General features: G+C 38.0%; 1 protein-coding gene across 1 annotated transcript in view; it reads left to right on the forward strand.

Annotated features, from left to right (window-relative positions):
- Positions 1-25,807, forward strand: part of ABCA5 (ATP binding cassette subfamily A member 5) — a 60,114-nt gene extending 34,307 nt beyond the window's left edge. Inside the window, exons 23-40 of the mRNA XM_084648276.1 lie at positions 2,059-2,196; positions 3,515-3,628; positions 4,382-4,552; positions 5,522-5,635; positions 6,824-6,961; positions 7,568-7,642; positions 8,535-8,626; positions 12,417-12,540; positions 13,403-13,520; positions 13,617-13,708; positions 13,876-14,051; positions 14,522-14,597; positions 14,692-14,786; positions 16,099-16,218; positions 16,574-16,723; positions 18,011-18,090; positions 19,778-19,833; positions 20,396-25,807. Coding sequence (XP_084504402.1) covers positions 2,059-2,196; positions 3,515-3,628; positions 4,382-4,552; positions 5,522-5,635; positions 6,824-6,961; positions 7,568-7,642; positions 8,535-8,626; positions 12,417-12,540; positions 13,403-13,520; positions 13,617-13,708; positions 13,876-14,051; positions 14,522-14,597; positions 14,692-14,786; positions 16,099-16,218; positions 16,574-16,723; positions 18,011-18,090; positions 19,778-19,833; positions 20,396-20,503 — 2,037 coding nt within the window. The 3' untranslated portion in view covers positions 20,504-25,807. The remainder of the gene's footprint in view (positions 1-2,058; positions 2,197-3,514; positions 3,629-4,381; positions 4,553-5,521; positions 5,636-6,823; positions 6,962-7,567; positions 7,643-8,534; positions 8,627-12,416; positions 12,541-13,402; positions 13,521-13,616; positions 13,709-13,875; positions 14,052-14,521; positions 14,598-14,691; positions 14,787-16,098; positions 16,219-16,573; positions 16,724-18,010; positions 18,091-19,777; positions 19,834-20,395) is intronic.
- Positions 25,808-26,960: the final 1,153 nt, after the last annotated feature.

A 26,960-nucleotide genomic window follows, 5' to 3' on the forward strand; every position in this document is an offset into this window, starting at 1 on the left:
AGGACTGAGTGGACTTGTAGGCTCTAAATTTTTACATTGTTTTGTTTTTTAGTGCAGTTGTGTAACAAAAATATCTAATTTTGTAAGTTGCACTTTCACAATAAAGAGATTGCTCTACAGCACTTGTATGAAGTGAATTGAAAAATACTATTTTTAAAATTATTTTTGCAGGTCAAATATTTGTAATAAAAATAATAATATAAAGTGAGCACTGTACGCTTTGTATTCTGTGGTGTAATTGAAGTAAATATATTTGAAAATGTAGAAAAACATCCAAAATATTTAATACATTTCAATTGGGACTCTATTGTTTAACAGTGCAATTAAAACTGCCATTAATCGCAATTAATTTTTTTTGAGTTTGCGTGAGTTAACTGCAATTAATTGACAGCCCTAATTTCAATTAGAGTGATAGTAACAGTTAAATATAGTCTGTGCTATGCAACCCGAACCTCCACTAGCCTTTCCAGACACTTAGGGTTTTTAAAGAATAAGTTAATTCTAGAACTTTTCAAATGTGGGGTAATGAAGAAAATACTGCTTTCTGCCTGGCAGAAGATAGCTTGTCTATTAATAGACTGGAAATTTTAGCAAGGTAAACGTACCTTCAGTATACTAATTACACTAGCTTAGTAAAATTTCCATTGCATATTTTTCCATATTGAAATCAAAAGTCAAGAGAGAACTTACTTAATTTGTTTTTATATGCCTGACAGTATGTAAATGCATGGCATTCTAAATCAATTATTTCATTTGTAAGTTATCCAGAATGCTGTGTTTACAGTCTATGTGCCTGGGATGTGAAAACATGAATGGTACCACAAGTGATTACATTTCTAGCTGAATCTAAGACTCATTCTTTGGTGTAATTGACATTGATTTCATTTAAATAAAAAACAAACCCTCAGATTTGCAGTCCTTCTAAACACCTTTCATTTAAAAAATAAAAAATAAAAGATATTTTAACGTATGATAACAATGGATTAATACTGTAAATGAGGGAATTTCTTTAAGTGTATTTTACTTAAACGGTCTTTTTAATTAAACATCAAAAACATCTGGGTGTTTAATATACTAAATCTGTGCACCCAACACGGTCTCTTTTCATATTAGACTGTCAGCTCATTCTCAGTTCACCTTCGCAGCTCACCCAAACTGCTCTTGCAACAACGCTCTAGTATGGAAAGAGAAGTGCGTGTCTTGGAGTGCGTGTATTAATATGTAAATCAAAGCACTGTCTTTCAAGTCCAACGTGTGATCTGAAGTGGAAGAACATGGTAAGGTTTGAAGAAACATGGATTGTACCTCATGTTACTAAGAGGAAACAATTTGCAACACGAAGGTCCTGCCTTTTGTTCCCATTTCTTGGTAAAGTTAACATCAAATTCCTCAGCTAGTGTAAATTGTTATAGCTCTGACTTCAGTGGAACTATAACTGTTTATACCAGTTGAATATCTGCCCCCATATGTCACAAGAGTGGTCTGAGGAAAAGCTCGGTGTAGCTCGAAAGCTCGTCTCTCTCACCAGCAGAAGCTGGTCCACTAAAAGATATTACCTCACCCCCCTTGTCTCTCAAAGACCATGGGACCCAACCCTGCTGCAACAGCAGTGCAAACAAGTATTAAAGTTAGATAACAACCAACCTTGTAGCTAAAGGGCACATTTTCATAAAGTTATTTTCATTGGAATTAATTTGGTTACGTTTCTGCCCTTTAGATTGTGAATATTTGTACTGCATTACTATACTTTTTAGGTTTCAGAGTAGCAGCCGTGTTAGTCTGTATTCGCAAAAAGAAAAGGAGGACTTGTGGCACCTTAGAGACTAACCAATTTATTTGAGCATAAGCTTTCGTGAGCTACAGCATCCGATGAAGTGAGCTGTAGCTCACGAAAGCTTATGCTCAGATAAATTGGTTAGTCTCTAAGATGCCACAAGTCCTCCTTTTCTTTATACTTTTTAGTAAGTTCTATATTGTACAAAGGGTTTCTTCTAACCATAACCTTCAGTGCTAACCTTCATGTTGCAAATTTAACATGGAAAATATTTTTCTTTGTAGAGCTCCATTTTTACAGCTGTATTCAACAGCACTATGGTGCACTCTCTGCCTGTTTTGATGAACATCATTAGCAACCTGTTTCTCCGCAACTTAAATGTGACTGAGAATATTCAAATCTGGAGTAACCCATTCATTCAAGTAGGTGGAGTTCAAATCAGGAAGTATCATGGGCTTAAAATTGCCTAATTACAAAGGAAACGGTAGCAAAATCACAGTTGTGCATGCAGTTTTGTGGCTTTGACTATTTAGGCACTTCTTGAGGCTAGCCCTGTATTGGAGCATGTGACAAAATGTAGCTATAAGTCAGAACGATTCAATACATTTCTAAGCGTGGCCATTTAATTCAAGCCGATTTTATTACTATCTTTTTCACCATTTAAAGCTTCTAAGGTAATTAAATATTGCACATTAAGCAGTACAGCTTTGAATTTAAAAAATCATATTCAGATTTTTTTAAAGATAATTATACATAGTAAATATTTATATTATAGTGATGCCCGAGGGCCCCAATCCAGGGCACTCTACAAACATAGAAAAGAGATGTTTCCAAATCTAAGGACACAAACAGAGTATGAGTAGGGGGTTGAAATATGACACAAACTCAAATTAGTATGGTGATGAACTAGCACACCTTTGTTGTACTGTAGGTTTGGGCATTTTTAACTGGTGGTTGGAGGTAGCAAGAAAAGGAGTGGGAAAGGGAGAGGAGAGGGCAAGAGGAGTGATCAGAGCTTGTCACCCACCTAGCTTTGATTAGACTGTGGTAGAGGTGAGTCATAAGGAGGGTTCTGGAACAGGATAAGGTAGAATTTTATCAGAGTTTTTCCCATGTATAAGCACACAGTTGTATAGGGTTGAGCTGATGGGCAGTAAGGCTGGGAATGTTGGCGGAACGAAGGTGGAGGTCAATGTTTTGGTGCGTTACTAGATCACCTGGGTAGGGTGGATCTCAGTTTTGAAGGGCCTTAAAGATAAAGACAAAGCGTGATATTCTAGTCCTGTTGAATTTAATGGGAGTTATGCCATTGACTTAATTGGGGCCAGGATTTTCACTCAAGAAGCTTGTATTTGATGGGGAGGTGAACGAGGAGCCAGAAGAGAGACTCAAAATGTGCGATAATATGATTAAAGAAACAAGATGATCTTAACAGCAGAATTCTCAATAGACTTGAGAGGAGCAAGGCTGCAGTAATCAAGGATAGCAAAGAGGCGGTTACAGTAGTCAACTATTCATAGTTGCCATTTTCTTTCTCTTCTGACCATATTATTTTATAAAGTGCAGAAAAATCTGCACAGGACTTTTATAATAAGTTGCAACTAAAGTGACATTGTTAGGAGTCTAGGTACAAGAGCACAGGAAATCATGTTTAGAAACTTTAAAAAAAAAGTTTGAGGAGTTGTTTTTTGTCTCTAGTATATTCTGATTTCCCAGTGCCGAAGTCTAATTATTTTTCAGGAGACTGATGACACAGTTTTCAGACTGGAGGCTTTTTTTCAAGCGATGTTACTAGGAATCATTGTAACGGGGGTGCCACCATATTTTGCCATGGAAAATGCAGAAAACCATAAGGTAATCTTCAATTTGAACTATGCAGTTTGGGTCATTTTAAATCTTCAGTATGTAAACAAATATAAAACCTTCTTCTAAGGCCATTACTGGATGATATAATCATGCAGTAATAACTTGGTAATGGCTGTTGTCTGGGACGCAATGGTGGGATTATTCGTAGAGTATACAACAACTTCAGAACCAAGTGGTGTGTCAGAACTCCTCAATTTTCAAATAAATTTAAATGTGTCTGTTTACTGGATGCACCTACCCCAAGAATAAATGTACATAAAGTTATATTTTATATAAGACTAACAAGTAGTTGCAGAGACAAATTATATGACTCAAATACGAATGTGAGCAGAAACAGGGGATTTTTGCATATAGAAGAACTAGCTGTAGATTTGGAGATGGAATTGGGCACTCTAGTCTTTTCATAACCTACTACCAGCTGGATGCCTAGCTGAAACTAAAGAAAGTAGGATCATAGAGGGCACTCAGTCCATATTCATACTGGATGTTTTGCTTCTATCCCTTCTTCCCAAAACTAGCAAGTTCTTTTGTGGAAAAATGTGGATACACAGACCTCCTCCCCGGCACTTAAAAATTGCAAATTGGGAATAACTCCAGTGAAGACACTAGAATGACACTAGTGTAAAGCCTGTATATTTGAGAGCAGAATTAGGCCCAAGTTGTGTAAGCATTAATAAGAATTAACATAACTGCCATTTGTGGCATTTTTGACACCTATTGTAATTTTATTTCCTCTAACAGATCAAAGCCTACACTCAGCTTAAGATCTCCGGTCTTTATCCATCTGCTTACTGGAGTGGACAAGCCATCATTGACTTTCCTTTATTTTTCATTATTCTTGTTCTGATGATAGGAAGCTTATTTGCATTTCATCATAGTGTTTATTTCGATACTTGGAAGTTCCTTGCTGTTGTAAGTCTAGTTTTATTTACTACTCTGTTCTCATTAAAGTTCTTTATCAAAGTATATAAGAAATATGACGTGTTCGTTTTTGTTTGCTGGTCGGAAAAATTTCACCCAATGGTATTTCACTGGAATTTGCCAGATCGCTGAAATCTAAATGTTTCATCGAGGCCGTTCAGTTTTGACAAAGTTCTGACAGAACCCAGTCTGCCAGGCAGATTTCTGTTGGAAACTTGACTGGCTTCCTACTAGCATGCCCACCTGCTAGGCTACTGGGGTTTCCAAACTCCCACCTTCACAGCAGCCTGCCTGGCAGATAGACAGCAAGCTGAGAGCCCCAGCTCCCACACTTACGGCTCCTTAACAGCGGAGGCTACAAGAGTACCCTGTTCTGGGGAAGCCTGCCAGGGTCCCCTGCCCTGAGGCTGGGGATCCCAGGCCTTCCAGGGTCCATGCTTCTCGAGCCAGAGCTCTTCTCTTAGGTGAGAACTATGAAACTTTGAGTTTTCCTTTGACCTTTTTGTACTTGGCATGCTATCATTTGACTGCGGTTCCATCCCTCCCTCCAACATGCCTGCTCTTGTTTTAATTTCTGTAAAAGTTTGTGAAATTAATCGAGGATGAAACTTGCAATGCTTACCAAAATATGCATATCATTAGTGTTTATGTGAGACCCGATAGTGCCACTTGAGAAACGATTTAAATTTAACTGAGAGATGGGACTTGCTGCCCTGCTTGCATTTTTTAGCAGACAGTTTTAATAGCACATATCATGCTGAGTACAGCATCTCAAAACAATTAAATTAGCTTTTAACTGACAGAGGATCAACTGGAGATGAAAATGTACTCTAAAAGTATTCAGGCATTTACAAAATAAATGTCAATAACAGCTTTGTACCCCTGGGTATACGGAGTACTCTGACAGCATGGTATATGATGAATCTTTCTAAGAAATGTCTTTTTTTTTTTCCCTTGTAGATCTTTTGCCTTATTGGCTATGTACCATCAGTAGTTCTGTTCACTTATGTGCTCTCTTTCACCTTTAAAAAAGTGCAAAATACCAAAGAATTTTGGTCGTTTATTTTTTCAATGGTAAGTCTGCCTCTTGTATTTAGTTAACTTTAAACATGTTTTCCCCTCAAGCCAAATCAACATTTTTTTTCAGTTATCATTTCTGGAAAATAATTCCCTCATATTTAAACCATTTGACGTTGCTCGAACTTGCATCTGAAAAGGAGAGAAATTAAGTAAACGACAAAGGGTTTAACTATGAGGCAATATACATGTTTCTTTGCTTCTGTTCCTTGCCACAGCAACACACGCTTTTGAATAGTTATACTCAGTGTGGAATAAGACAAGGGATTACTTGTGTCACAATCTTGGGGCAGGCTGTTCTTCCAGAGAACATCTTCCAGTCCCTCGAGTGCACCCCTTTCTGGTAGCCAGCCTGTGCCTCCACTTCTCTTTGGTGTAGGATCCTGCAAGCCAACCACTTTCCAACCGGGTCTCTGGATTACACTTCTCTGGGTGCCAACCATGTTACCTAGTAGGTGCAGCTGAGCCAGAGTTCTATTTTTGGCAGCCTGTGGTCAGTAATAGTATGCAGAAGCAGTTTCTTCAAAACAAAGATGCTCGGATGGTACACAGTTGAGAGAAGTGGATTTAAAAATAACAAAGACCTATATGCATGTTGTCTTACCCATATTTGGCATTCCCCTACGTAGGCATGACAATGTTGGTGTCCCCCATTCTCTCTGGGCACCAAGTTACACATAACTTGCTCCCAGACCCTGGGTCTCAAGTCAGTCTGTCTGTATGTCAAGCCTTGCTGCGTGCTGACTGTGTGCCTGTTAGCTTCCAGCTGAGCTGACCGCTTCTTCCCTCGCTTTCTGCCAGGCAACCTTTTTAACCCCTCAGTGTTTTTTTTCATATCCGCCCTAGCCTTGAAATAGGAAAACGTGCTCATTTGGTCGGTGCCAGCCAGGTAGGTTCTTTCCCCCAGTTGAAGGCCCAGTGGGTACCTGAGAAGCTGTCTCATCTGTGTCATTGTTTTACCCATCCTAGGTACCTTTACAACCCCCCATTAGAGCCTGTTTTAACTGCACTGAGTCAGGCAGCAATATAAAATTGAACAAGGAAACCGAATCATACATAATGTTCATAAGAAATAATACAGACAATTTTCTAACTTGTCACAACTTGTATTAAATATTATAACCATGTCAGTTTGTGAGATAGGCTTGGATAAAAATACATGGCTTTTTTTTTCTTTTTTTTTAGACTGCTTTGATCTCTACTGCTGTCACTGAAGTAGCATTCTTTCTGAGATATTTCATGGTAACCACCATTTTTCATTATGTCTTCTGTGCCTTCATTCCCATCTATCCTCTTATTGGATGCCTGATTACTTTTATAAAGGTAAGCTTTTGGGGTGTTGGGATGTTGGCTGGTTCCTTTTTATAAGGAATTTAACTTGAGAACTTTGAAAGTCACTTCAAGGGCCCTAGTACATGGGCTAATAGAATGAATACATACATACATACATATATATAAAGTGAATGGGGAGTTTTGCCTTCTGCATTGACCTGTAATATGCCTGATGGCCATTTAATGGGTTATAAATAGCACCAACTGCTGAAAAAGTTTCTTTTATTATCCCCTTGTTGTAAGCTAAATGTTTTATTTTCAGAATCTGGAAGAAACAGAGCATTTGTTAAATACATAAAGGCAAATTCCATGTCCCTCTGTCTGTGGAGTTGAGCTGTTTTGATTACTGGGAGCCTGCAATTGACAAAATACATTGGTCCTGATTCTGATCTCTCTCTACATCCATGTAAACAAGGAGTGACTCCACAGAAGTCAATGGAATTGCACTGATGTAAAGCCAGTGCAAATCTGAATGAGGCTCATAAAGTGTATAAATAAAATGTCTTAAATAATTCATTATAATTTGCATTTAAATTTAGTTGTAAAATGTGGCATTTGATGAAAAGTTCTTTGTGTAAATATTCGTCACGTTGTCAGGTATCATGGAAACACCTACAAAAGAATGAAAAATACCATGACCCCTGGGACAAACTCTTGGTAGCAGTTATCGCGGTAAGCACCAGTTGTTTGTCAAATACGTTAGGAAATGTTAACTTTGAATGAAAAGCCACTTCCTAAAGACATTCCTGTTGTAAGGTGTTCAAGAATTTTATTTTTGCTTATAACAGATAGTGGATTAACTACTGCTCTGCAGCCAAAAAATGATTACAGAATAGGCAACAGCGGCATAAACTGCCCCACTCCCTCAGCTCAACACCTAGTGCCCCAGCAGTGTGGCTCAGCCCTACCCTTGGAAGATAAGACTGCTGATTGGGATCATGGAAGAGTTCAAACTTTGTGTGTTCGGTCATTAGCCTCCCTATTGAGTCTGCCAACGAGTGCCCAGCTGAGATGTTGTTTTTGTGATATAGTCTCTTGTCTGCTAGGAACTGGACTGAGACATACCGGCTCATTTAACTGAGTCCAAGTTACAGCCTTCACATAGTAACAAAGGGTCTGGCCTACGACAGATTTGAGTGGATTCTTTAAAAGAGAAAGTTGACATATCCAGTTTACTTAAAATAACGTATTCCTCTCCTCTCTGTTCTGTTTTGTGGGCCAAACTTCAGAAAACCATTTCAGAAATATTAATTAAAAAGTACTGATTTAAAACATATTTCACTCTTAAATAACTCATTTATATTTTATACAAAACTGGAAATATATTCTAATTATAACAACACAGAGCACTTATGCCATATGAAACAGTTTTTGGAAATATACCCATCTGACTTCCAATGGAATTAATTAGTGACGTGATTTCACTGCCTTGGAGTCTGTCATGAACACCTTCCTGCTGCGAGGGAATCAACATTTCATAGAACTCATCCCATGGACAACTGTTTTGGCCTCAAGGGGCTAGAAATGTTTTGATTAACTGTAACTGTTTTTCTGTCTGTTTTAGCCTTATTTGCAGTGTGTAGTGTGGCTGTTCCTCCTGCGATATCTTGAAGTGAAAAATGGAGGTAAATCGATAAGAGAGGACCCATTTTTCAGGTCTGTGTTGCTTAATAGGATCTCTTCTTCTTCTGTATTGAAAAAGCCATCTTAAGATAGTATTGGTAGCACTAACTGGGAGTAGCTAATGTGCAGCAGAAGGCCCACCAAAGATAAAACAAAAATCCTTTTGTCACTGGAGTAATATGTCCTATTGCATTATCCTGATGTTTTAAAACAGTGCAGACATTGCTTGTTCTGTACTGGCGATCATCCTTATATCAATACGTATGTCTCTGACATAATTTAGATAATGCTTTTCTGCTAGAACGACTAATAGAAGGATCATTCCCTCATAACATTTGTGTGTCCAACTCAGGTTAACTCTGTAAAATTGAAAGAGCAGCCATACTTGGTCAGACCAACAGTCCATCTAGCCCAGTATTCTGTCATCTCACAGTGGCCAGTGCCCAATGCTTCAGAGGGAATGAACAAAACAGGGCAACTCTGAGTGATCCATCCCCTGTTGTCCAGTCCCAGCTTTTGGGAGTTGAAGATTTACAGACAGGGGTTGGATCTCAGACTATCTTGGCTAATAACCATCAATGGACCTATTCAATGTGAATTTCTCATTCTTTTTTTAATGTAATTATACTTTTGGCCCTCACAGCATCCCATGGCAATGAGTTCCACTGCACTGTGTGAAGATGTGCTTCCTTATGTTTGTTTTAAATTTGCTGCCTGTTAATTTAATCAAGTGACCTCTCGTTCTTGTGTTATGTGACGAGGTAAATAACACTTCCCTACTCGTTTTTTCCGCACCGTTCGTGATTTTATAGACCTTAATGGTTTCCCACCTTGTCTCTTTTTTCTAAGGTGAACATTTGCAGTCTTTTTAATTTTTCCTAGTACAGAAGCTGTTCCATACCCCTAATCATTTTTGTTGCCTGACTTTTCTCCAATTCCAATATATCTTTTTTGAGATGAGTGACCAGAACTGCATGCAGTATTCAAGGTGTGAGCATACCATGGATTTATGTTGTGGCATTACGATATTTTCTGTTCTATTATCTATCCCTTTCCTGATGGTTCCTCGCATTCTCTTAGCTTTTCTGACTGCCATTGCACAGTCAGACCTACAGTTAGAAAGTCCTACAGGTAAAAATTACAGGAAGGGAGCATTAACTGAAATAAGTATTATGTTTAGGGAAAAATGCTTGGTTTTCTAGACATCATGGATCACTAACAGATGTTATCAGACATTATCCACTAAATGGAGACAAAATATGGCAATGTTTTATGCATTATACCAGTGCAAAATATTATAGTATATAGAAGTGTTCTGGCTTTTAAATGTAAGAGCTTGTAACTGAAGCTATTCACGTACTATTGAAGTAGAAAATTTATAATTGCTGGCTTACTATAACTGACAATGGTGGCACTAGAATGTGTGGGCCAGATCCTGGGCTCTTAAGTCCCTTTTGTAGGTAGGTAGCTGAGGATTCTTTGGGCATATTGGATATGCCAGAGGTGAGAGGGAAGAGGAGCTGGAGTGGCTGCTATGACAACTTAGAGTAGCCCTTTGGTTGAATGGCTGCTTTTCTGAGGATCTAGTCCTATATGCAAACACTTGTTACTTACTTGACCGTTATTTTTAAAGGATTTTCAGAATTACGACTGGGAAGAACATATTACCAAGCTTTAATGCAAATATTTATATTACAAAACAATAGATATGCCCTCTGAAACAGATCTAATTCAAAATTTTAAACTGGCATTAATGAAATGTGTTTATTGCCTTACACTGTTTGACACTTCAACATTTACGTTTTCATTTAACCAGCATGAATAGTATTCAGAAATCGTGCATAAAAATCTGCATAAATGTCGCCGATTTGCATTGGTACATAGTTTTAACAATCAAGTGGTGATACATATTATGCAAGGTATAATACTTTACAAGAAAAAGAGCACCTGGACTGTGTCTTTAAACACCAATAAATTATGGCTTTGACAATCCTTACACTTTGATCTAAGTTTAAATTGTATTCATCAACTATATAAAAGCAAGTACAATATGCAAATTAATTATCCAGGCAGAAGATATACCTATCTCTTAAAATATTGAAGGAAGACCAATATTTGGACAATTTCAGAGTTCTGTCATTATGCAGACAAGGGCCCTGATCTTGCAAACCTTACCTCTGGGGGAATTCTGAGCCACTGTGCGTGCACATAATTAATGAGCCGTGCATATTTTTAATATTTTTGCACAGAAACAGCTTCTACTGAAAAGTTTTGGCAATTCTACCTTATGCCCACCAGAGGGTGCTGTGGCAATAGAACACAGCAGCCTCTGCCAGTCAGCTAGGGAGGAGAAAGAGCCTGCAGAGCCTTCTTCACAGTGCCTGTAGGCCAGGTCGGGAGACAGAGGCAATGGGGAGACAGACAATGTGGGGCTGCTGGGGGTGGGGGTCACAGATAGGGGCTCATAAGGGCTGGTGGGGGAGGACAGCCTGGGACAGGGGCTGAATGGGAGTGGAGGTGCAGGGCCACATGGGGCTGGCAGGTGGCTGAGTGGGGGCACAGAGACATATGGGGAGGAGGTGCAGGGCCACGTGGGGATGGGGGAAGTGGGTGACTGAGTGGAGGTGGAGGGACACGTGGACAGGGGGTGCAAGGACACATGCAGATGGGGGGAGTGGGTGTCTGAGTGGGGTGAAGGGACACATGTGCCTGACTGAATGGGAGAGGCTAGGGGTCAGCCAGGGTCTGCATGGGGGAAGCTCCCTAACAGTCCCTCCCCTCCCCTCCCCTGCCAAAAAAACCCTCTTCCATACTTTTCCCACCCATACCAAACAACCCTCCAAGTTCACACCCAGACATCTTCCCAGCAATTATTTCCCTCTCCCTCAGCTCCTCCATTACCCCTCACTCCCTCCAGCTTTTTCACTGCTTCTGCGGGTAGGGAGGTGTGGGAAATATGGTTCTGTATTGTAGTTTAAATGAATAATTACTCAGAGTTCTGTATTAATATGGCTAGTAAGAAATCTATTTGTCGTCAAATATTTTCTGAATCTTTTTTGTCATCTGTATTGTTACAGACATACTTGCTGACAAGTATTTTGAAATAAATGACCAAAAATAATTGAAACTGGTGTGATTATATGGTGTTATATTAACAAATAAAATATGCAGAATTTGAAAATACTGTGTGCAGAATTTTAATTTTCTGTTGCAGAATTTTTAACTTTTTGGCGCAGAATTTCCCCAGGAGTAAAACCCTTGTAACTGGTCAAATACCTGCTCATATGTGTTAACAGGATTGGGGCTGTAGTGGGAAAATTTTGACTATGGGCTGTGGCATCTATCTGCACACTGTTCCTAGAGGCTAATAGAAATTGTACAGCTATTTCATCATAAACGGCTTTGGAGATTTACCTCATTCTTTATAACAGTAAGACCAGTGTAACCGTTGTGAAATAATTTTAATATTCACCGGTTTCTGTAGCTAAGAATCAACAGGAAAGGGCTTTGTTTACGTTTAAATGACCTGATTTTCTATGGCGTGACCTAGCAGTAGCCTTACTTTAGTGCAGTTTTTTGGCTTATTCCCTTTGATCGCAGTTCTTTTTAAGTGACAACTGAATTTTATTTTTTTAAAGACTTGTTTTCCACTGGTTTTTTTTCTCCCCATTCACATATGGCTAATTGCATGAGTTTATTGCCTAACAAACACAAAGGACTTGATCTTTCTGTCCATAATCAGGCAGCTCTCCAGTGAAATCCCTGGAAGCTTTATCTGTTTAAAGACGACTGAACAGAAATTAATATTTGTTCCTCTCTTTAGAACTACTACAAAGATCAAAACATGGAAATTTCAAGATGATCCACATAATGAGAATGAGGATGAAGACGTAAAGGCAGAGAGGTTGTGGGTTAAAGAAAAGACAAGCTGCCAGAGCTCTGACGAGGTAATTGTGTAATTATGATTGAATCACAGGGGACAGGGTGAGATCAGATAAAATTGCTATCAAGAAATCAACATATGCCAGCTCTGAAATAATAAATTAATGCTTAATTGGAAATATTAGAACTAGATATTGTTTTTGTCTTCTGAATTAGTTACTACTTTGAATTATTTTGTATTAAAAAGATTCAGATGAGCAAATAGGATTCTATTTTTTTCACGTGAGTTGACGTCAGTACTTATTTTCTTTTGTTTCCAGTGCCTTCCTTGTTTGTGTCTATTTATTTGGTTTACCACCTCTTACCCATGGAAAAACCTAGAATTCTTGCCCTAAGAACAGCTCTGTGTCTGGTTGGGTTGGTACTTTTAGATTCCAAGCTAATGGGTACTCACACTTCGGGCTAGTAGGAGTTAGGTGCATCATGCCACTGAGATCAAGCCTTGAGGAGGAGGAGATGTGCTGTGTATTGCATATGAGCAGCTCTGACAGCAATTTTGAGCATAATTCTGCTGCTGCTTCCTAAGAGTTGTTGTCTGCATAGGGATCAGGTGCAGAATCGGACCCTTAAAATGGTTTTGCAGCATATAGAGACAATGAGGACTTAGAAGTGAAAAACAGGGACTCTGAGTGGAGATAATGGTGATAACCCCTGCTTGTGCCTAAGTGTAGCCATGGTGAAGCAGAAATGTAATGATTTACTAAGAAGACAGGAATATCTAAATCTCTCTGTCTAACCTCGGTAAATGTAAAAAAAAAACCCCATATTTTATTGCGATAAACTTTCAGTTTGTCCATTGGCGCGAGTGCTTTTGTCATTTATATTTTAAAAAATAATTCAGTTATTATATTATCTTCTGTTTTTTAGAAACCAGCAATTCTGGTCAGCAGTCTGCATAAAGAATATGATGAAAGGAAGGATTTTCTTCTTGGGAGAAAAATAAAGAAAGTGGCAACTAAACACGTCTCTTTTTGCGTAAAAAAAGGTTGGCGTTAAATTAGTTACCATTGAAGTACTATATTTTGTTCCTGGAATGCATGGGTAACACTCTGTCTGTCATTTATGTATTTATTTTATTCAGGAGAAATACTTGGATTGCTAGGACCAAATGGAGCTGGAAAAAGCACACTGATTAACATGCTGGTGGGAGACGTTGAACCAACTGCTGGCCAGGTGCAGTATGTCGCTGCGAACTAATAGAAAAGGAATTGGGCTATCTATTTTTTGTTTATTGTTTTCTTACCATTTTGGTCACCAGCATCTCTAAATAGTTTTTGGTCTTTATAGAGACAAGCAAAGCCTATGAAAATACTGTTGAGTAAGGCCTGTCTTTTCCATAGGTGCTGATGGGAGACTATTCTTTAGGATTGAATAGTGAGGATCATTCTGCTAAATTTGTGGGATATTGTCCTCAAGTAAATCCACTTTGGCCAGATATTACGTTGCAGGAGCATTTTGAAATATATGGATCTGTCAAAGGAATGAGTAAAACTGATGTGGAAGAAGTTGTAAAACGGTAAAAATGAATTTCAGCATTTTTTGCTTGCACTCATATTTTAGCTGGGTTCTAATAGGTTAATAGTCTACAATAGATGTCATAGGTTTCTTGTGCTCTGTTTTTGTCTGACTATAGTAGACTGCTTTTAGCAGTTTTGAGCAAGAGGTGACTATGGTTTGGAAGGGACAAACCCAACAATATGTAATGCCTTTGATTTTTATATACATCTTTATTTCACCTTGAAAACATCCAGCTTACTCAGTGATTTCTAAGTGAGAGGCATAAGATGTAGCAATGTAAAAACTTTTATAAGGATTTTTTTAAAAAACATTAGAATAATTTTTGTAATTAGCAGAGTAACCAGTTATTTAACAATTGTACTAAGAGAAATGACAAAGCATATTTTGAGGATTAATAATCTATCTGCTTTCTTAAACAATGTTCTCAGTGATTGATGAGACAGATATTGTGCATTGGGTGTTTTGCAGCATTGCAAGTGCCCTTGAGTTGAAAAACCATCTACAGAAAACAACAAAGAAATTAGTGGTTGGAATTAAACGCAAGGTATGAAGAAGGTTTTAAAAGAAGTTGAATTCAGTATTTTCATAACATGAGGCCTATTGTGTAATCATATTTAACCTTCCTTCTTTCATGTCAGTTATGTTTTGCGCTAAGTATGCTGGGTAATCCCCAGATTACGTTGCTAGATGAACCATCTACTGGTATGGATCCTAAAGCCAAACAGCACATGTGGTGAGTGTAACATTATGCCACACTTTTTTTAAAAAAAGTCTACATTGTAGGATAATATGATAGTAATATTCTTACTCCAAAGGTCACAGTGGTAACATGCCATAGATTAGTATAGCCAAATCATGTATTTATTCTTCTTTCCAGTCATGTGAATAACTTGCTGTTAACATTAAGGAAGGCTACCTCTGTGCACTGCCAAGAATCTAGCTTTGTATAAACTGCTTGCCTCTGCATGTTGTCTTCAAATCATTTGCAGATTAATAGCTTATTTGCCTTTGAAGCTAAATCTTTCGTTTGATTTATAACAATCAAAAGCATACATTCGCAACTCAGTGCTTTCACAGCAACTTAAAATTCATAATTAGAATACAATAATAACATAATTAGAATACAAAGGACAGAAAGAATAGACTCCTCCATAATATTGGCCCATTGAGGAATAATAAACCGAGCTCCTCAAATTCATCCTCTTCCTACAGCTGTCCCTCCCCAGATGCCTAAGAAACTAGGTAGGTTTTGTAATGTGATGGGAAGGAGAGTTCTTTTAAGAGTTGTGGGACTCTCTTGGGTAATGCGAAGCTACAAGGTTAAACCAAAGGAGCTCCAGTTTGAGTTCCTCTGCTTGTCACCAGTGTGGTAACAAAGGCTGGAGAAAGAGGCAGTGCCTCTGGAAGCCAAGTAGCAAACCATTTTGTGTTTTTGATACAGGATATACCATGCTTGTCATAGTAATGTCCAGGGGATGAATTCGAGAGCCAGCTGACAAATTGCAGAACCATGTGATAAAATAATTTATCATGCACATTTGATCATTGCAACTGCTCTTTTCCTGCTAACCCATCTCTCCTAGAACTTACTCTGACAATCCAAACTTCTGAGTAGCTTCTTTCATCATTTTAAAGAAAAATAACCCACCAAAGAAATGTTTCCTCCTTTCTCCCCAAATCGTGAAATTTCCTGCCAGAGGCCAGCATAGGCAAGATTTAATACAGGATCAGTAACTGCTTCTGTGTGCCTTCCCAGTATTGACTTTGCATTTTAAATTAGCGTTTTCTTTTAATAATAAGGCTGTTGGGATTAAGAGACTAGTGGGCGTCCAAAGCCCTGCAAAATACTGACATTAATATATTTTAATTGAGAATAACTGAAAGAAATATATACATTTGCTTTTCTTTGCCCTAGAATGAAAAAAGCTGATCATGTGGCTGAGGAGTTTGTGTTAATTATAACTAAAGTATTATTTCCCCAACATACGACATGTCATGTTAAAGGTAATTTGTAGCTGTAGTTATTATTTTTCATTCATTTTCAGGAGGGCAATTCGAGCAGCATTTAAAAGCAAACAGAGAGCAGCTATTCTGACCACTCATTATATGGAAGAGGCTGAAGCTGTGTGTGATAGAGTTGCAATCCTGGTGTCTGGACAGTTAAGGTATTGAGGACTTTAGTCATCCAGGGATATTTGGAACTTTTGCATAAGAGAAACATGGTGTGTCTCAGCTTGAACACATTTATAGCATTCAAAAAGTACAGCCACATTTGTATTCATCTCAAGCCTCTCATAAAATCATGCATCCGATGAAGTGAGCTGTAGCTCACGAAAGCTTACGCTCAAATAAATCTGTTAGTCTCTAAGGTGCCACAAGTCCTCCTGTTCTTTTTGCGGATACAGACTAACACGGCTGCTACTCTGAAACCTGTCATAAAATAATCTAATTCCTAAAAAGAAACGATTGAAAACAGCTCTGCTATATATTTATCTCTATATTTGTCTCAACGATCTGTAGGTGTATTGGTTCAGTTCAGCATCTAAAGAGCAAATTTGGCAGAGGCTATTTCTTGGAAATTAAATTAAAAGAAACAGCAGGCGTACAACAGGTGGCGTTTCTTCACAGGCAGATTTTGCACATCTTCCCAAATGCAAATCATCAGGAAAGGTAAAAAGTTATTAAATAGAGCGATGAAATAAAAGTTATTAAATACAGTCCTTACAAGGAAAAATATATATTTGTATTAATGCATGCTTCATTTTTGTCAGTGTGTTATGAATAAGTAATTAGTGATATCATGTTATCCACATTTTAAATAAAATATGTACGAAAATAAGCCTACAAAAGAGAACATGTCGTGAAAGCTAGCAAAGAAAAATACCTTTATTGATAGCAAGACCAAAATTATGCTTTTGTAACAGTTGTGACCTGGTAATTTCCTTGCTGAGAGTGACCTCTTTCCCACTCCAAGAAATATGGATGGTACCTATAGTCCTGCAAATGTCTGAGCTGCCTTCAGCCTCTTCTAGGAGTGCTTGGTCCACATCCCTTTTGTCCTGTCATCAAGAGTTCTTCCATAAATTTATTCGCAAAAAGAAAAGGAATACTTGTGGCACCTTAGAGACTAACCAATTTATTTGAGCATTAGCTCATGAAAGCTTATGCTCAAATAAATTGGTTAGTCTCTAAGGTGCCACAAGTACTCCTTTTCTTTTTGTGAATACAGACTAACACGGATGCTACTCTGAAACCTGTCATAAATTTATTGAAACACTAAATTACTTGAATTTCTGTCAGTGGATAAATGCACACTCTTAACAGTAATATCTTCTTCTAATTTGTTTACTGTTCACAAGGACCCAGGAAAAGCCTATCCTAGAAATACCCAAAGACTTTTTTTCAGGTGGGGCAGTATTTGGTGGAGAGGTCAATCTCAGAAAGGAGATCATCTGGTGACAGATTTTTCCATTCTGGATCTTTACCCCTGCCCCGGTCCAAGAAATTTGGGATGTAACAAACACTTGCCAGGTGACCCTGTCAGCCTCTTAATTCTTAGGATGTGACCTTGGAGTTTCCCTTTTTAAATGGACTAAACCAGGTGGTTGGGAGATTTTTGAACTGTCCACCAGAGAGAATACCTGATAAGTGAGGACAGTGCAGATGATTCTGTCTCGAGTGCCAAAGGGGGGTGACACAGAATTTTGATGGTGTCTTGAAAGGAGTCCTGGCTGGTGCGTCTGGTTCTGGCCTTTGTCAGGTTAGTGGACCAAATAATCTGATCCACAATGGCAATTCCTATGTCCCTGTGTCACTATATGATTAGCTTGCAGTGCTTTGCCTCCTCCTTGAGAAAATGAACTTACGCTTAGTCATGTGAAACTTTTTTCTTTCCTTTTGCTTTCAGCAATTTTGGCCTGGGAAAATCTCACACTGTATTTTATGGGTTTTTTTCAGTTTTGCCTCCATTTTGGCATATAAAATTCCTAAGGAAGATGTACAGTCGCTCTCTCAGTCTTTTTCTAAACTGGAAGAAGGTAAGGCCAAGTATTTGCCAAGCAAACGAGGTAAATAGAAATCATTTTGCCTATTGTGCAGCCTGAAATATTCTCCTTGATCCTGTGTACCATGTACCGTTACTCTTCTTCACATCTTTCCTCAAAATCCACTTGGTTCAGTTAGCTTTTTAATGCTAACCTCCATTCCATGACTCCTGCCCTTTTAACTTTATTTCCTCATAACCCATTAACTTCTATAACCCTGCTTTACTCTTAACCTATGTACACAATTCAAGGTAAAAAGAACTAAACAGATGTGAATGCAACAAGGACCTGGTTCAGTTCCCATCTCAGTCTATAAGTACCTACAGTGGACGAATATATTTAATTCTAGAGTGTTCTTTAATCCAGCAGACAAAGAACACAACAAGCTTCAATGACTGAAAGTTGAACTTAAAAAAAATCAAACTGGATATAAGATGCTAATGTTTAACTGTAAGGGTAATTGTCCACTGGAACAGATTGCCAAGAGATGTGGTAGATTTTTCATTGTTTAATCTTTGAAGTCAAATTGGATGCATTTCTTAAAGAGATGCTGTGGTAAATCAATGGCCAGATGGCGTTTTATAGCCTGTGTTATGCAGTTCAGAGTAGATTAACATAATAGTCCTTTCTCACCTTAACATCTCTGAATATGTAAAGTCAGTGGTGTTGATCAGACCCCAAAAGTTTTATATCACTGTAATCTTGTCTTTCCCATATGCCAACCACCAAATGCACACAGTTTTGTGAGTCATTGCAATATTGAACTCAGATTATATATTCCTTTTGAAAGAAACCCTTTTTGTGTTTGTCTGAATATCTACTCTCACAGCCCTGGCGCTGTACAGATAATTTAAACATCATCCCTAGGAGTCTGAGAACTACGTTGTATTAGCATATCAGTTCAAAATGCCTGGAGCTTATCCCTTCTCTCCCCCCCCTTTTTTTTTCTTTTTGCAGGGATATCAGGTTATGGCTAGGAGGGGTCACTGGGTTTCTCAGTGGGAATGGAGAAAGTTTATGGTGGTTGTAGCCTGTTATCACAGAGGTTAGGGCTTGGGAGTTGAAGCTAAACCCATAACAGTTTTTACCTGTGGAATAAGACCTTGCTGCTCCTCATGCAGCCCCAAGACACCTTCAGAGGGCGAGCCTGACTCCGTACATGAGAGGAAGGTCTTGGAGAGGATTGTGACTGGATACGAGGGTACCCAGACACCTTTAAGGCTTTCAAAGAAAATAGGCCATAAGGACTGAGGATCAACAGATTGAATGTTGATAAATATATTCCAAGGTATAGTGTTAAACCAGTTCAGTAAAGATGCAGCTAGAGTCCGTTACGCAAGACATAGTGTCGTGGGTTTTTTGGTACTGCTGGATGGATGACACTGTCAGTGATTCTTTTCCACGTCTAATTTCTACGACTGTGTGGATGCCACCTTCCAGTCTCTGTTCCAATCCCCTCCCACTCTGGAGAGAGGGAGACTGCAACCTAAGACCTGAACCAGTTGCTCTAACATGGCATTGCACTGAGCTGGGCCATCTAATTGTAAAACTCCTCTGTATTTTTAGTGAATTTAACAATAGATATTTGAATCATTTAATAATACAGATTTAAATAAAGTCCTTTTGAGGCATTTGATGATTAATTGTTCTTAAATGTGCATTCTTTTAATCCTTTTAACAGCCAAACATGCCTTTAATATCGAGGAGTACAGCTTTTCTCAAGCAACCCTGGAACAGGTATAGGAAGCAAATTTTATTTCATAATTGTAAAAAAAAAAAATATCTGTGGATTATAGTTTTATAGGGTAAAATTTTCAAAAGTGCCAAGTAAGAGCTGAAGTGCCATTTCCAAAAATGAGATAAACATTTAAGAACATAAATCCCATTGACTTTCAAAATAAGAGTGTAAGTAAGAGTCAAAAACAAAAGGCATGGAAACTACAACGATTGGAACAAAGCAAATCCCTGTCGTTAGGAATTACTAACTTTTGATTAAATAAATTCCGTGTCATTTGCCTGCGCAAACTGGATAAATCCATGGATTTATTATTGCTGACACTGGATACTCTGCAACTTGCATCTGGTACAGGCTACTTCTTCTTCTGTTGTGTTATAGTAACAAAGAAATCTTAACTCTCCATTCTGAAGGGTCAGTATACCTATTCAGATACTAGTGCAATAGGTCCCACTTTTGTAATTCGTTTCCATGAATTTTATTTGATTGGTAAGCACTCCAATCCTTGCAGTCTGAATGCTCTTACACTGAATACACTGTTGATGCCATTTTCGTCCGTTTTAGGTTTTTGTGGAGCTTGCTAAAGAACAAGAAGAGGAAGATAATAGTTTTGGAACCTTAAACAGCACACTTTGGTGGGAAAGAACACAGGAAGACAGAGTCATTTTTTGAGCTCTTTAAATACTGTCAGATTCAATAGATGTACACTATACAGTTCACTTTTGTCTTTTTTTGTTTCTTGTAATGTGTGCTGAGTGCTAAGAAAGCAGTTGAGATTGAGAAAAATATCTGACTTGAAAAACAAAAATAATAATTGTAAACTTCAAGCATATTTCCCCTGCCTGGACTTATCCATCAATGTTATGCAACTGTGGGAGTGCCTTTATTTGTGAGGACTCTTATTGCTTGCATATAATTGGTCTGTTTTTTAAAATTTCTGATCCACTCGCCTTACTCTGTCCTATTTTGAAGTGATAATTGTAAATGACAATTTAGTCCTTTATAATTTCCTGTTTGTTTTGGTCAATCTGTGGTCTATGCTTCTAGAAACTCCAACCTTGAGCTTGTTCAGCTATTCAGTGTGTGATATCAGTATATAATTGCTCAACTCCAGGATCAAACTTCTGCCTTGCTTATCTTTCAAGAGGGAGCTTCCAGCAAAGGCAGGGGTCCACAGAACCAGGGCAGCACCACTAGAAAAGAGTCACAAAAATAGAAGTCAGCACAGAAGATATAGCAATGCCAGAAGTCAGTGACTTGTCTGAGTTGGAGTAAGCATGTAGATATAAGGTGGATGTTTAAAGAAGTCAATTTTGAGCTTTAACTGCCCGATAGTGTTCTGGTAAGCTTTATCGTCACTTCCTCTACATAAAATTCCATGTAGACTAGATTGCTATACAGACAACTCACTTAACTGCCTGATTCCAGGGTTCATCATGGAATATGATGCTGGTTAGTTCAGCCTAAATTGTTTATATGATACCAAATATCGATACCTAAAATTCAGTTAACTTATATGCTGACTTTAAATTCCCATTGGATCCTGCTGATCAAAATCCTGATGCTCCTGTTTGGTATGGTATATCTCAGGTCAACTCTCCTTATCCAAAATAATCAGTATGATACCACAGTGCCTCCATAACGGATCCTGCTCCATCACCTCGATTCTTGAGTTTATTTGCTGTATCTCAGTTTTAAACTCCTCCTCTTTGTGCCATATATGGACTTTAGTATCCAGATGACCATACTCGTTAGTCTCTTCTCATCATAATGTTCCTCCAGTCCTATGCTGCTTCAGAATGTGTAACCTGTGTGTGTGTTTTAACTAATCTCTGCTTTTTCCCTTGTTCTCTGCCCTCTTCTGGGCTAGCACCTCCCTGGCTGATCAGTAGGCACATGATCTATAGCATACTGATGAGGGACACAGCTGTCACCTCACAAACTTGCTTGGAAGAGGCCAGAGGCCCTTTTTGCTTTTTTAAAAGAGGGGGGAAAGGAAATTCAACATTCATCGCTAAATAGGGCCCTAAATTATATAATAAACTTAGCTTGGGATCCACTCAACAGAAAAATATTTACACATTAGTATAATATGGCACGTGGTTAACCATTATGAACCTTTTTAATGCAAATTGGCAAGTGTAACTCTAATCAAGTTACCTTTGTAGGTTGCGTAAAAATGTATAATGCATGCACTTGTAAGTTTAAATGTGGTTTGCAAAGCTGGATAGGTTCCTTTGAGTCTATATTTGTAAAAGCGTGACCACCAAATGAATATATCTTTATGGAATTTGCATAAATGTGAGCATTTCTAGTTCTATTCTTTGTTAAAACAATCTGTTTTGTTGAACACGTGTTCTAACACACGTTTAAAAGGCATTTCTTTAGGTGTGTTCATTTTTTGTGACCATGAATTTACAGGCTTGTGCACCAATGCTTTCTAATCTATCTTTGTTGCAATAGTAATGAGGCAATACAATACCATGTCCAGTTCACTGAGAGTGCTTTCTTATTTCTATCATGCTCATTTTGTCTCATCATAAATCAAAAAGGGTAAACTCCAAAAGCAGATATTGTCTTGTCACTAAGAAAACTTTTGTTTGTTATCTGGCAAAATTGTTCTCTGTCGAAGAAATAATAAGAGAGCCCATGTGTGGTTCAGCATCCTCAGATCTGAGAGTAAGTATTAATCCTGTGTGTGTTCCAAAGAAAAAATCTTTGATTTAAAAATTGAAAGAATCAATTCATCTAATTGGCTATTTAATCTGAGCTTTTTAGAATCAAAATTTCAGGTTTTTGAACAATTGATTGCATTGTAGAATGTATTAATTGAAATGCACTGTGCAAATATTCGGTATATCTGAAGACACATGACACATAAAACATATCAGTTACATATGTTTACCTTAAGATTAGAAAATTCCTATCATCTTCCTTTCTAAAATGTTCAGAACTCAGAAAACTATGCTCTAAGGCAAACATTTGTGTACCATTGGGCAATAATTAATGTAAAATTGATTGCTTAATTCTGCCTGTGTAGGCTCCCATTTATTTCAATGCAAGTCTTATAATTGACCCAGTGGGGGCAGGAATGAGCCCTATATGTGTACAGTTTTTGCTTCTTTCTCTGTACATCTAGGATTGCATGGAATGATGTGGATCTTGTTTTCTTACATATTGCACTTGAGCCTGTGAATCCCACTTAGACCTTGATATCCTGCGTGGAGGTGCGATCCCTCTGCTGAGTGGGAAGGGAGAGGGCACATTACCTTTCAGGAGCTGGTACACAGTCAATCTGTCCACTTTAATAAGCCATATATCGTGGAACCGTCTTGCACTGAAATGTGCAGTAATGTAACTCAGTTTATATTGAAATAGAATGATTGTCCGCTGAATTGTTTTAAGGCACTGACTGGGCCAAATTCTGCTCTGTTACACTGATGCAATACTATTGCTATTGTTGTAGTGTATTTATTTAACACGTATATTGCAGTAGCATCTCGAGACTGATGCCCCATTGTCCTGGGTGCTGTACCACTGTATAGTGAATGAGAGTCCCTACCCAAAAAGCTTGCCACTGACTTAAATCAATCGATTGGATTGCAGTGACAGAGCAGAAGTTTGTTCAATGTAATAAGAAAGTTTCTCTGTATTTTATAACAAAGATGAGGCTGAGCATAATAATTACCCAGAGCTTGTGTTGATGTGCTGTCTTTATCCCATTTATTCTACATATCTGTTTTACTCTGGAATTTTCTTTATCACTACATGATACCCCCCTACTTCGGACTTCATATCTACTGACATCATATCCCATTGCTTACACTCTTAGGATCTCATCCAAAAACCTATTAAATCAATGTACATAATAGGAGCCTTTCCATTGACTCCAGCGAACTTTAGATCATGCCCCTCGCATCAGATCCTCCGTGAATGAGTAATAACCCACACTACACATTCGTTATATGAATCCAAGGTAATGCTTATGCCTTATATCTTGCCAACATACTATTATTTTTTTGCTTTTTATCATCTTCAAGGAAACCTGTTCTATAGACGAACTTTACTTTTCGATAAGCATTGGGTAGTTTTTGCAGTCTTATTTGGTTAATATGAGAAATCTGATGTAGCATTGTTTCACTTTTTTCGCATTCAAATACATTTTGAAAGATAATAAATCTAGTTAACTCTCACACAGTGGCACATTCAATACGTATCCGTGGCCAGCAGCAGACATAATAGCTTCAGAAAAACACAACTGGCCAAAAGGATTGAAAACTTAAATATAATATTGAACCTTTTCTTTCTCCAAAAGATCATAGATAATAGACTTAGGGAAATCCTCCATCCTCCTGCCTTTGGGCAGGTACGACATTTGTCTTATTCCCAGAACCAAATTTTTTCCAGACTGTACAGGTTAAATTCCCTAATCCTTCTCTACAAATTTATACATGCTAATCTTGACCTTCCTGCTCCCTAGAGTTTTACAATATTAAACAGGGGGGAGGGATAGCTCAGTGGTTTGAGCATTGGCCTGCTAAACCCAGGGTTGTGAGTTCAATCCTTGAGGGGGCCATTTAGGGATCAGAGGCAAAAATTGGGGATTGGTCCTGCTTTGAGCAGGTGGTTGGATAGATGACCTCCTGAGGTCCCTTTCAACCCTGATATTCTATGATTCTATGAATATTATTCTTCAGGATGAAGTGCCCCAAATTGTAGAGTGCTCCATCTGGCCTCATTTTGCCCAGTCTCTAAACTCATGTCAATTAGGTCACTTCTGCCTTTCAGTGTGTTCAGAATTACTCCAACATGGTGTCATCTATATTATTAATGTACAGTTTGCTCTTTCTTCTGATGTATGGCAATACTGTGTTTGCCAGGTTAGGACCCTTTGTTATACCTGATGCCTCTTTCCAATTTGATTCTCTTCTCTTTCATCTATAATTCCTCTGTTGATCTATAGCCATTCAAAGAGTTTAGTATTCTATCATAATAGTCAAGTAACATTGTTCTGACTTTTCAAATAGGGTTTGATTTTCTAATAGGTTTGTCACTAACTTTTTCATGATCCATATCAAAGGCTTTATTGGAATCTAGGAGAAATGTGCCTAGAATTGTTCTCATCTACACTGCAGTAACCCCATTGATGGTTACTCTGAATTTACAGATATAAGTGAGAGCAGAATTTGCCCCATTAAGACCACTAGATATGTGGTGCCTAATAGATCTCAAAAACAGAGGAAATTATATGGAAGATCAAATATATTGAAATACAGTGAAAGACAATTGATATCAGCTTAAAACTTTAGAACTAAAATGTTACATTTGCGCTCAGTGGCTTTTGTTGGTATTTTAGTACTATAAATAATAAACTGAACTCAAATTGTACATAATAGAGAGGTAATACAAACCTCAGATGACAGTATAACAGGAAGCCAGGTAGTTGTGGATTCTTGCTCCAGGTCTGACCCTGATGATGCTGGGTGACCTTGGACAAGTAACTTAGTTCCCCTGTCTATAAAACGGATATAGTAATACTTATCTACCTTACAGGGATGTTGTGAGGATCAATTAGTTAAAGTGTCTACAAAACTTTGAAGATAAAATTGCTTTAGTAGTATTATAAGGATTTATTTTTGTATTGGTGTTCTAATAACTCAGATTTTGCTCACATTATCATGAGAAATCCTTATTTAAAATATACTGTACAGTTGCATGTAGTTTATCTATATGATATGTGCTATATTCTTTCATAACAGGATAATTTTTATTTAAACATTGTTAGCATTCTTTAAATGTATATTGTGATATTAGTCATATGCTTTCTTGGGCATTTATGTTGTTTAATTTTGTACATGTTTATTTTTCTTTTATCATTTTGATGTATTTGTAAAACAATTAGCAATTATTTTTGTTTTTCCCAATAGAAAGTGCTGTTGAAATAAAGATGGCTGGATTGCTAATGCTCATGCCTTTACAATGTATCTGTTTTTCTGCTATGCTAAGTATAAGGAATAATGGATAAAATATTCAAAAGCGCCAAAATGACTTAAGAGCATCAATCTTGTTCATCTTCAATTGAACGTAGTCTCCTAAGTCACTTAGGGCCATGACAATGGGGTTGTATAGATGATATGTGTCTACCTGTAATGCATTCAGCCATTATTTCTAGTAGCTGGAAAGTTCATACCTTCATGTCCTAAAGTGAATTTTCAATTTTTACATATTTTTATCTTTTGCTATTTATTTAGTTCCCATGAAAAGTGCTGGACAGACACCCCCAAGGGCTGAGGTCCTCAAGCCACAGAACACGTACAGCAAAGGCAGCAACAACTCAAGTTTCTCCACATTGCCTGGCCAGTGCGCCGAAATTTTATTCTAGAAGGATCACCTCCTATGGGGGTGGGGGAGGAATGCAGTGCTTGCAGAACGGCTGTAGGGTACATGCCCGGGTGCATACCCACAGGGTTCAAGTGTGTTTTGACGTGCGTAAGCAGTACCTCAATGTCTATGCTGCTATTTATACCCGTGCTAGGGGGCATGCAGTGTATATACTTTACATGCCACCGCAAGGAGTGTGCTGTGTAGACATAACTTGAGAGAAGGGAGTTAATTCACCCTGGTCCATTTAATCCTTGTCCACCTTATTGAGACTTCCAAAAAGCTTTCCAATTATGGTGATGTGATTTGTGATGCGGACACTTAGGAATTGGACTATGACCAGCAAATGCATTTCATGTAGTTCACTAAACCCGTCTTTGCGTGATAACCTTCTGTCAGTGCCAACTTGGGATTTATTTGAAGGGATACGTAACATTAGGGAAACAAGTTGTTACTAAATAACTATGATAGGTTGGTGCCCAAAGGTATGTGATGATATAATGCCTGATTCTCCACTGCCTTGCACTTTATGTAGTTATTACCCCTTTTAAGGTGGATGTTTCATAGTGCCTGTAAATCAGTGGAATTATATAAGTGTAAAACTGGCTTAAATGAGAGAAGAATTGGGCCTTTGTCCTATCACATTTTTTCACATAGGAAGCGGATGAGTTGAAGGTTCTGTAGGGGGCTTAAAAACACAAAGGTAAATAAATTCAACTAACGTTATCAGTAACCTGTTCATTAATAT

This window comes from Lepidochelys olivacea (genome assembly GCF_965140295.1).
Source record: "Lepidochelys olivacea isolate rLepOli2 genome assembly, chromosome: 14".
In the NCBI taxonomy this organism is placed as follows: domain Eukaryota; kingdom Metazoa; phylum Chordata; order Testudines; family Cheloniidae; genus Lepidochelys; species Lepidochelys olivacea.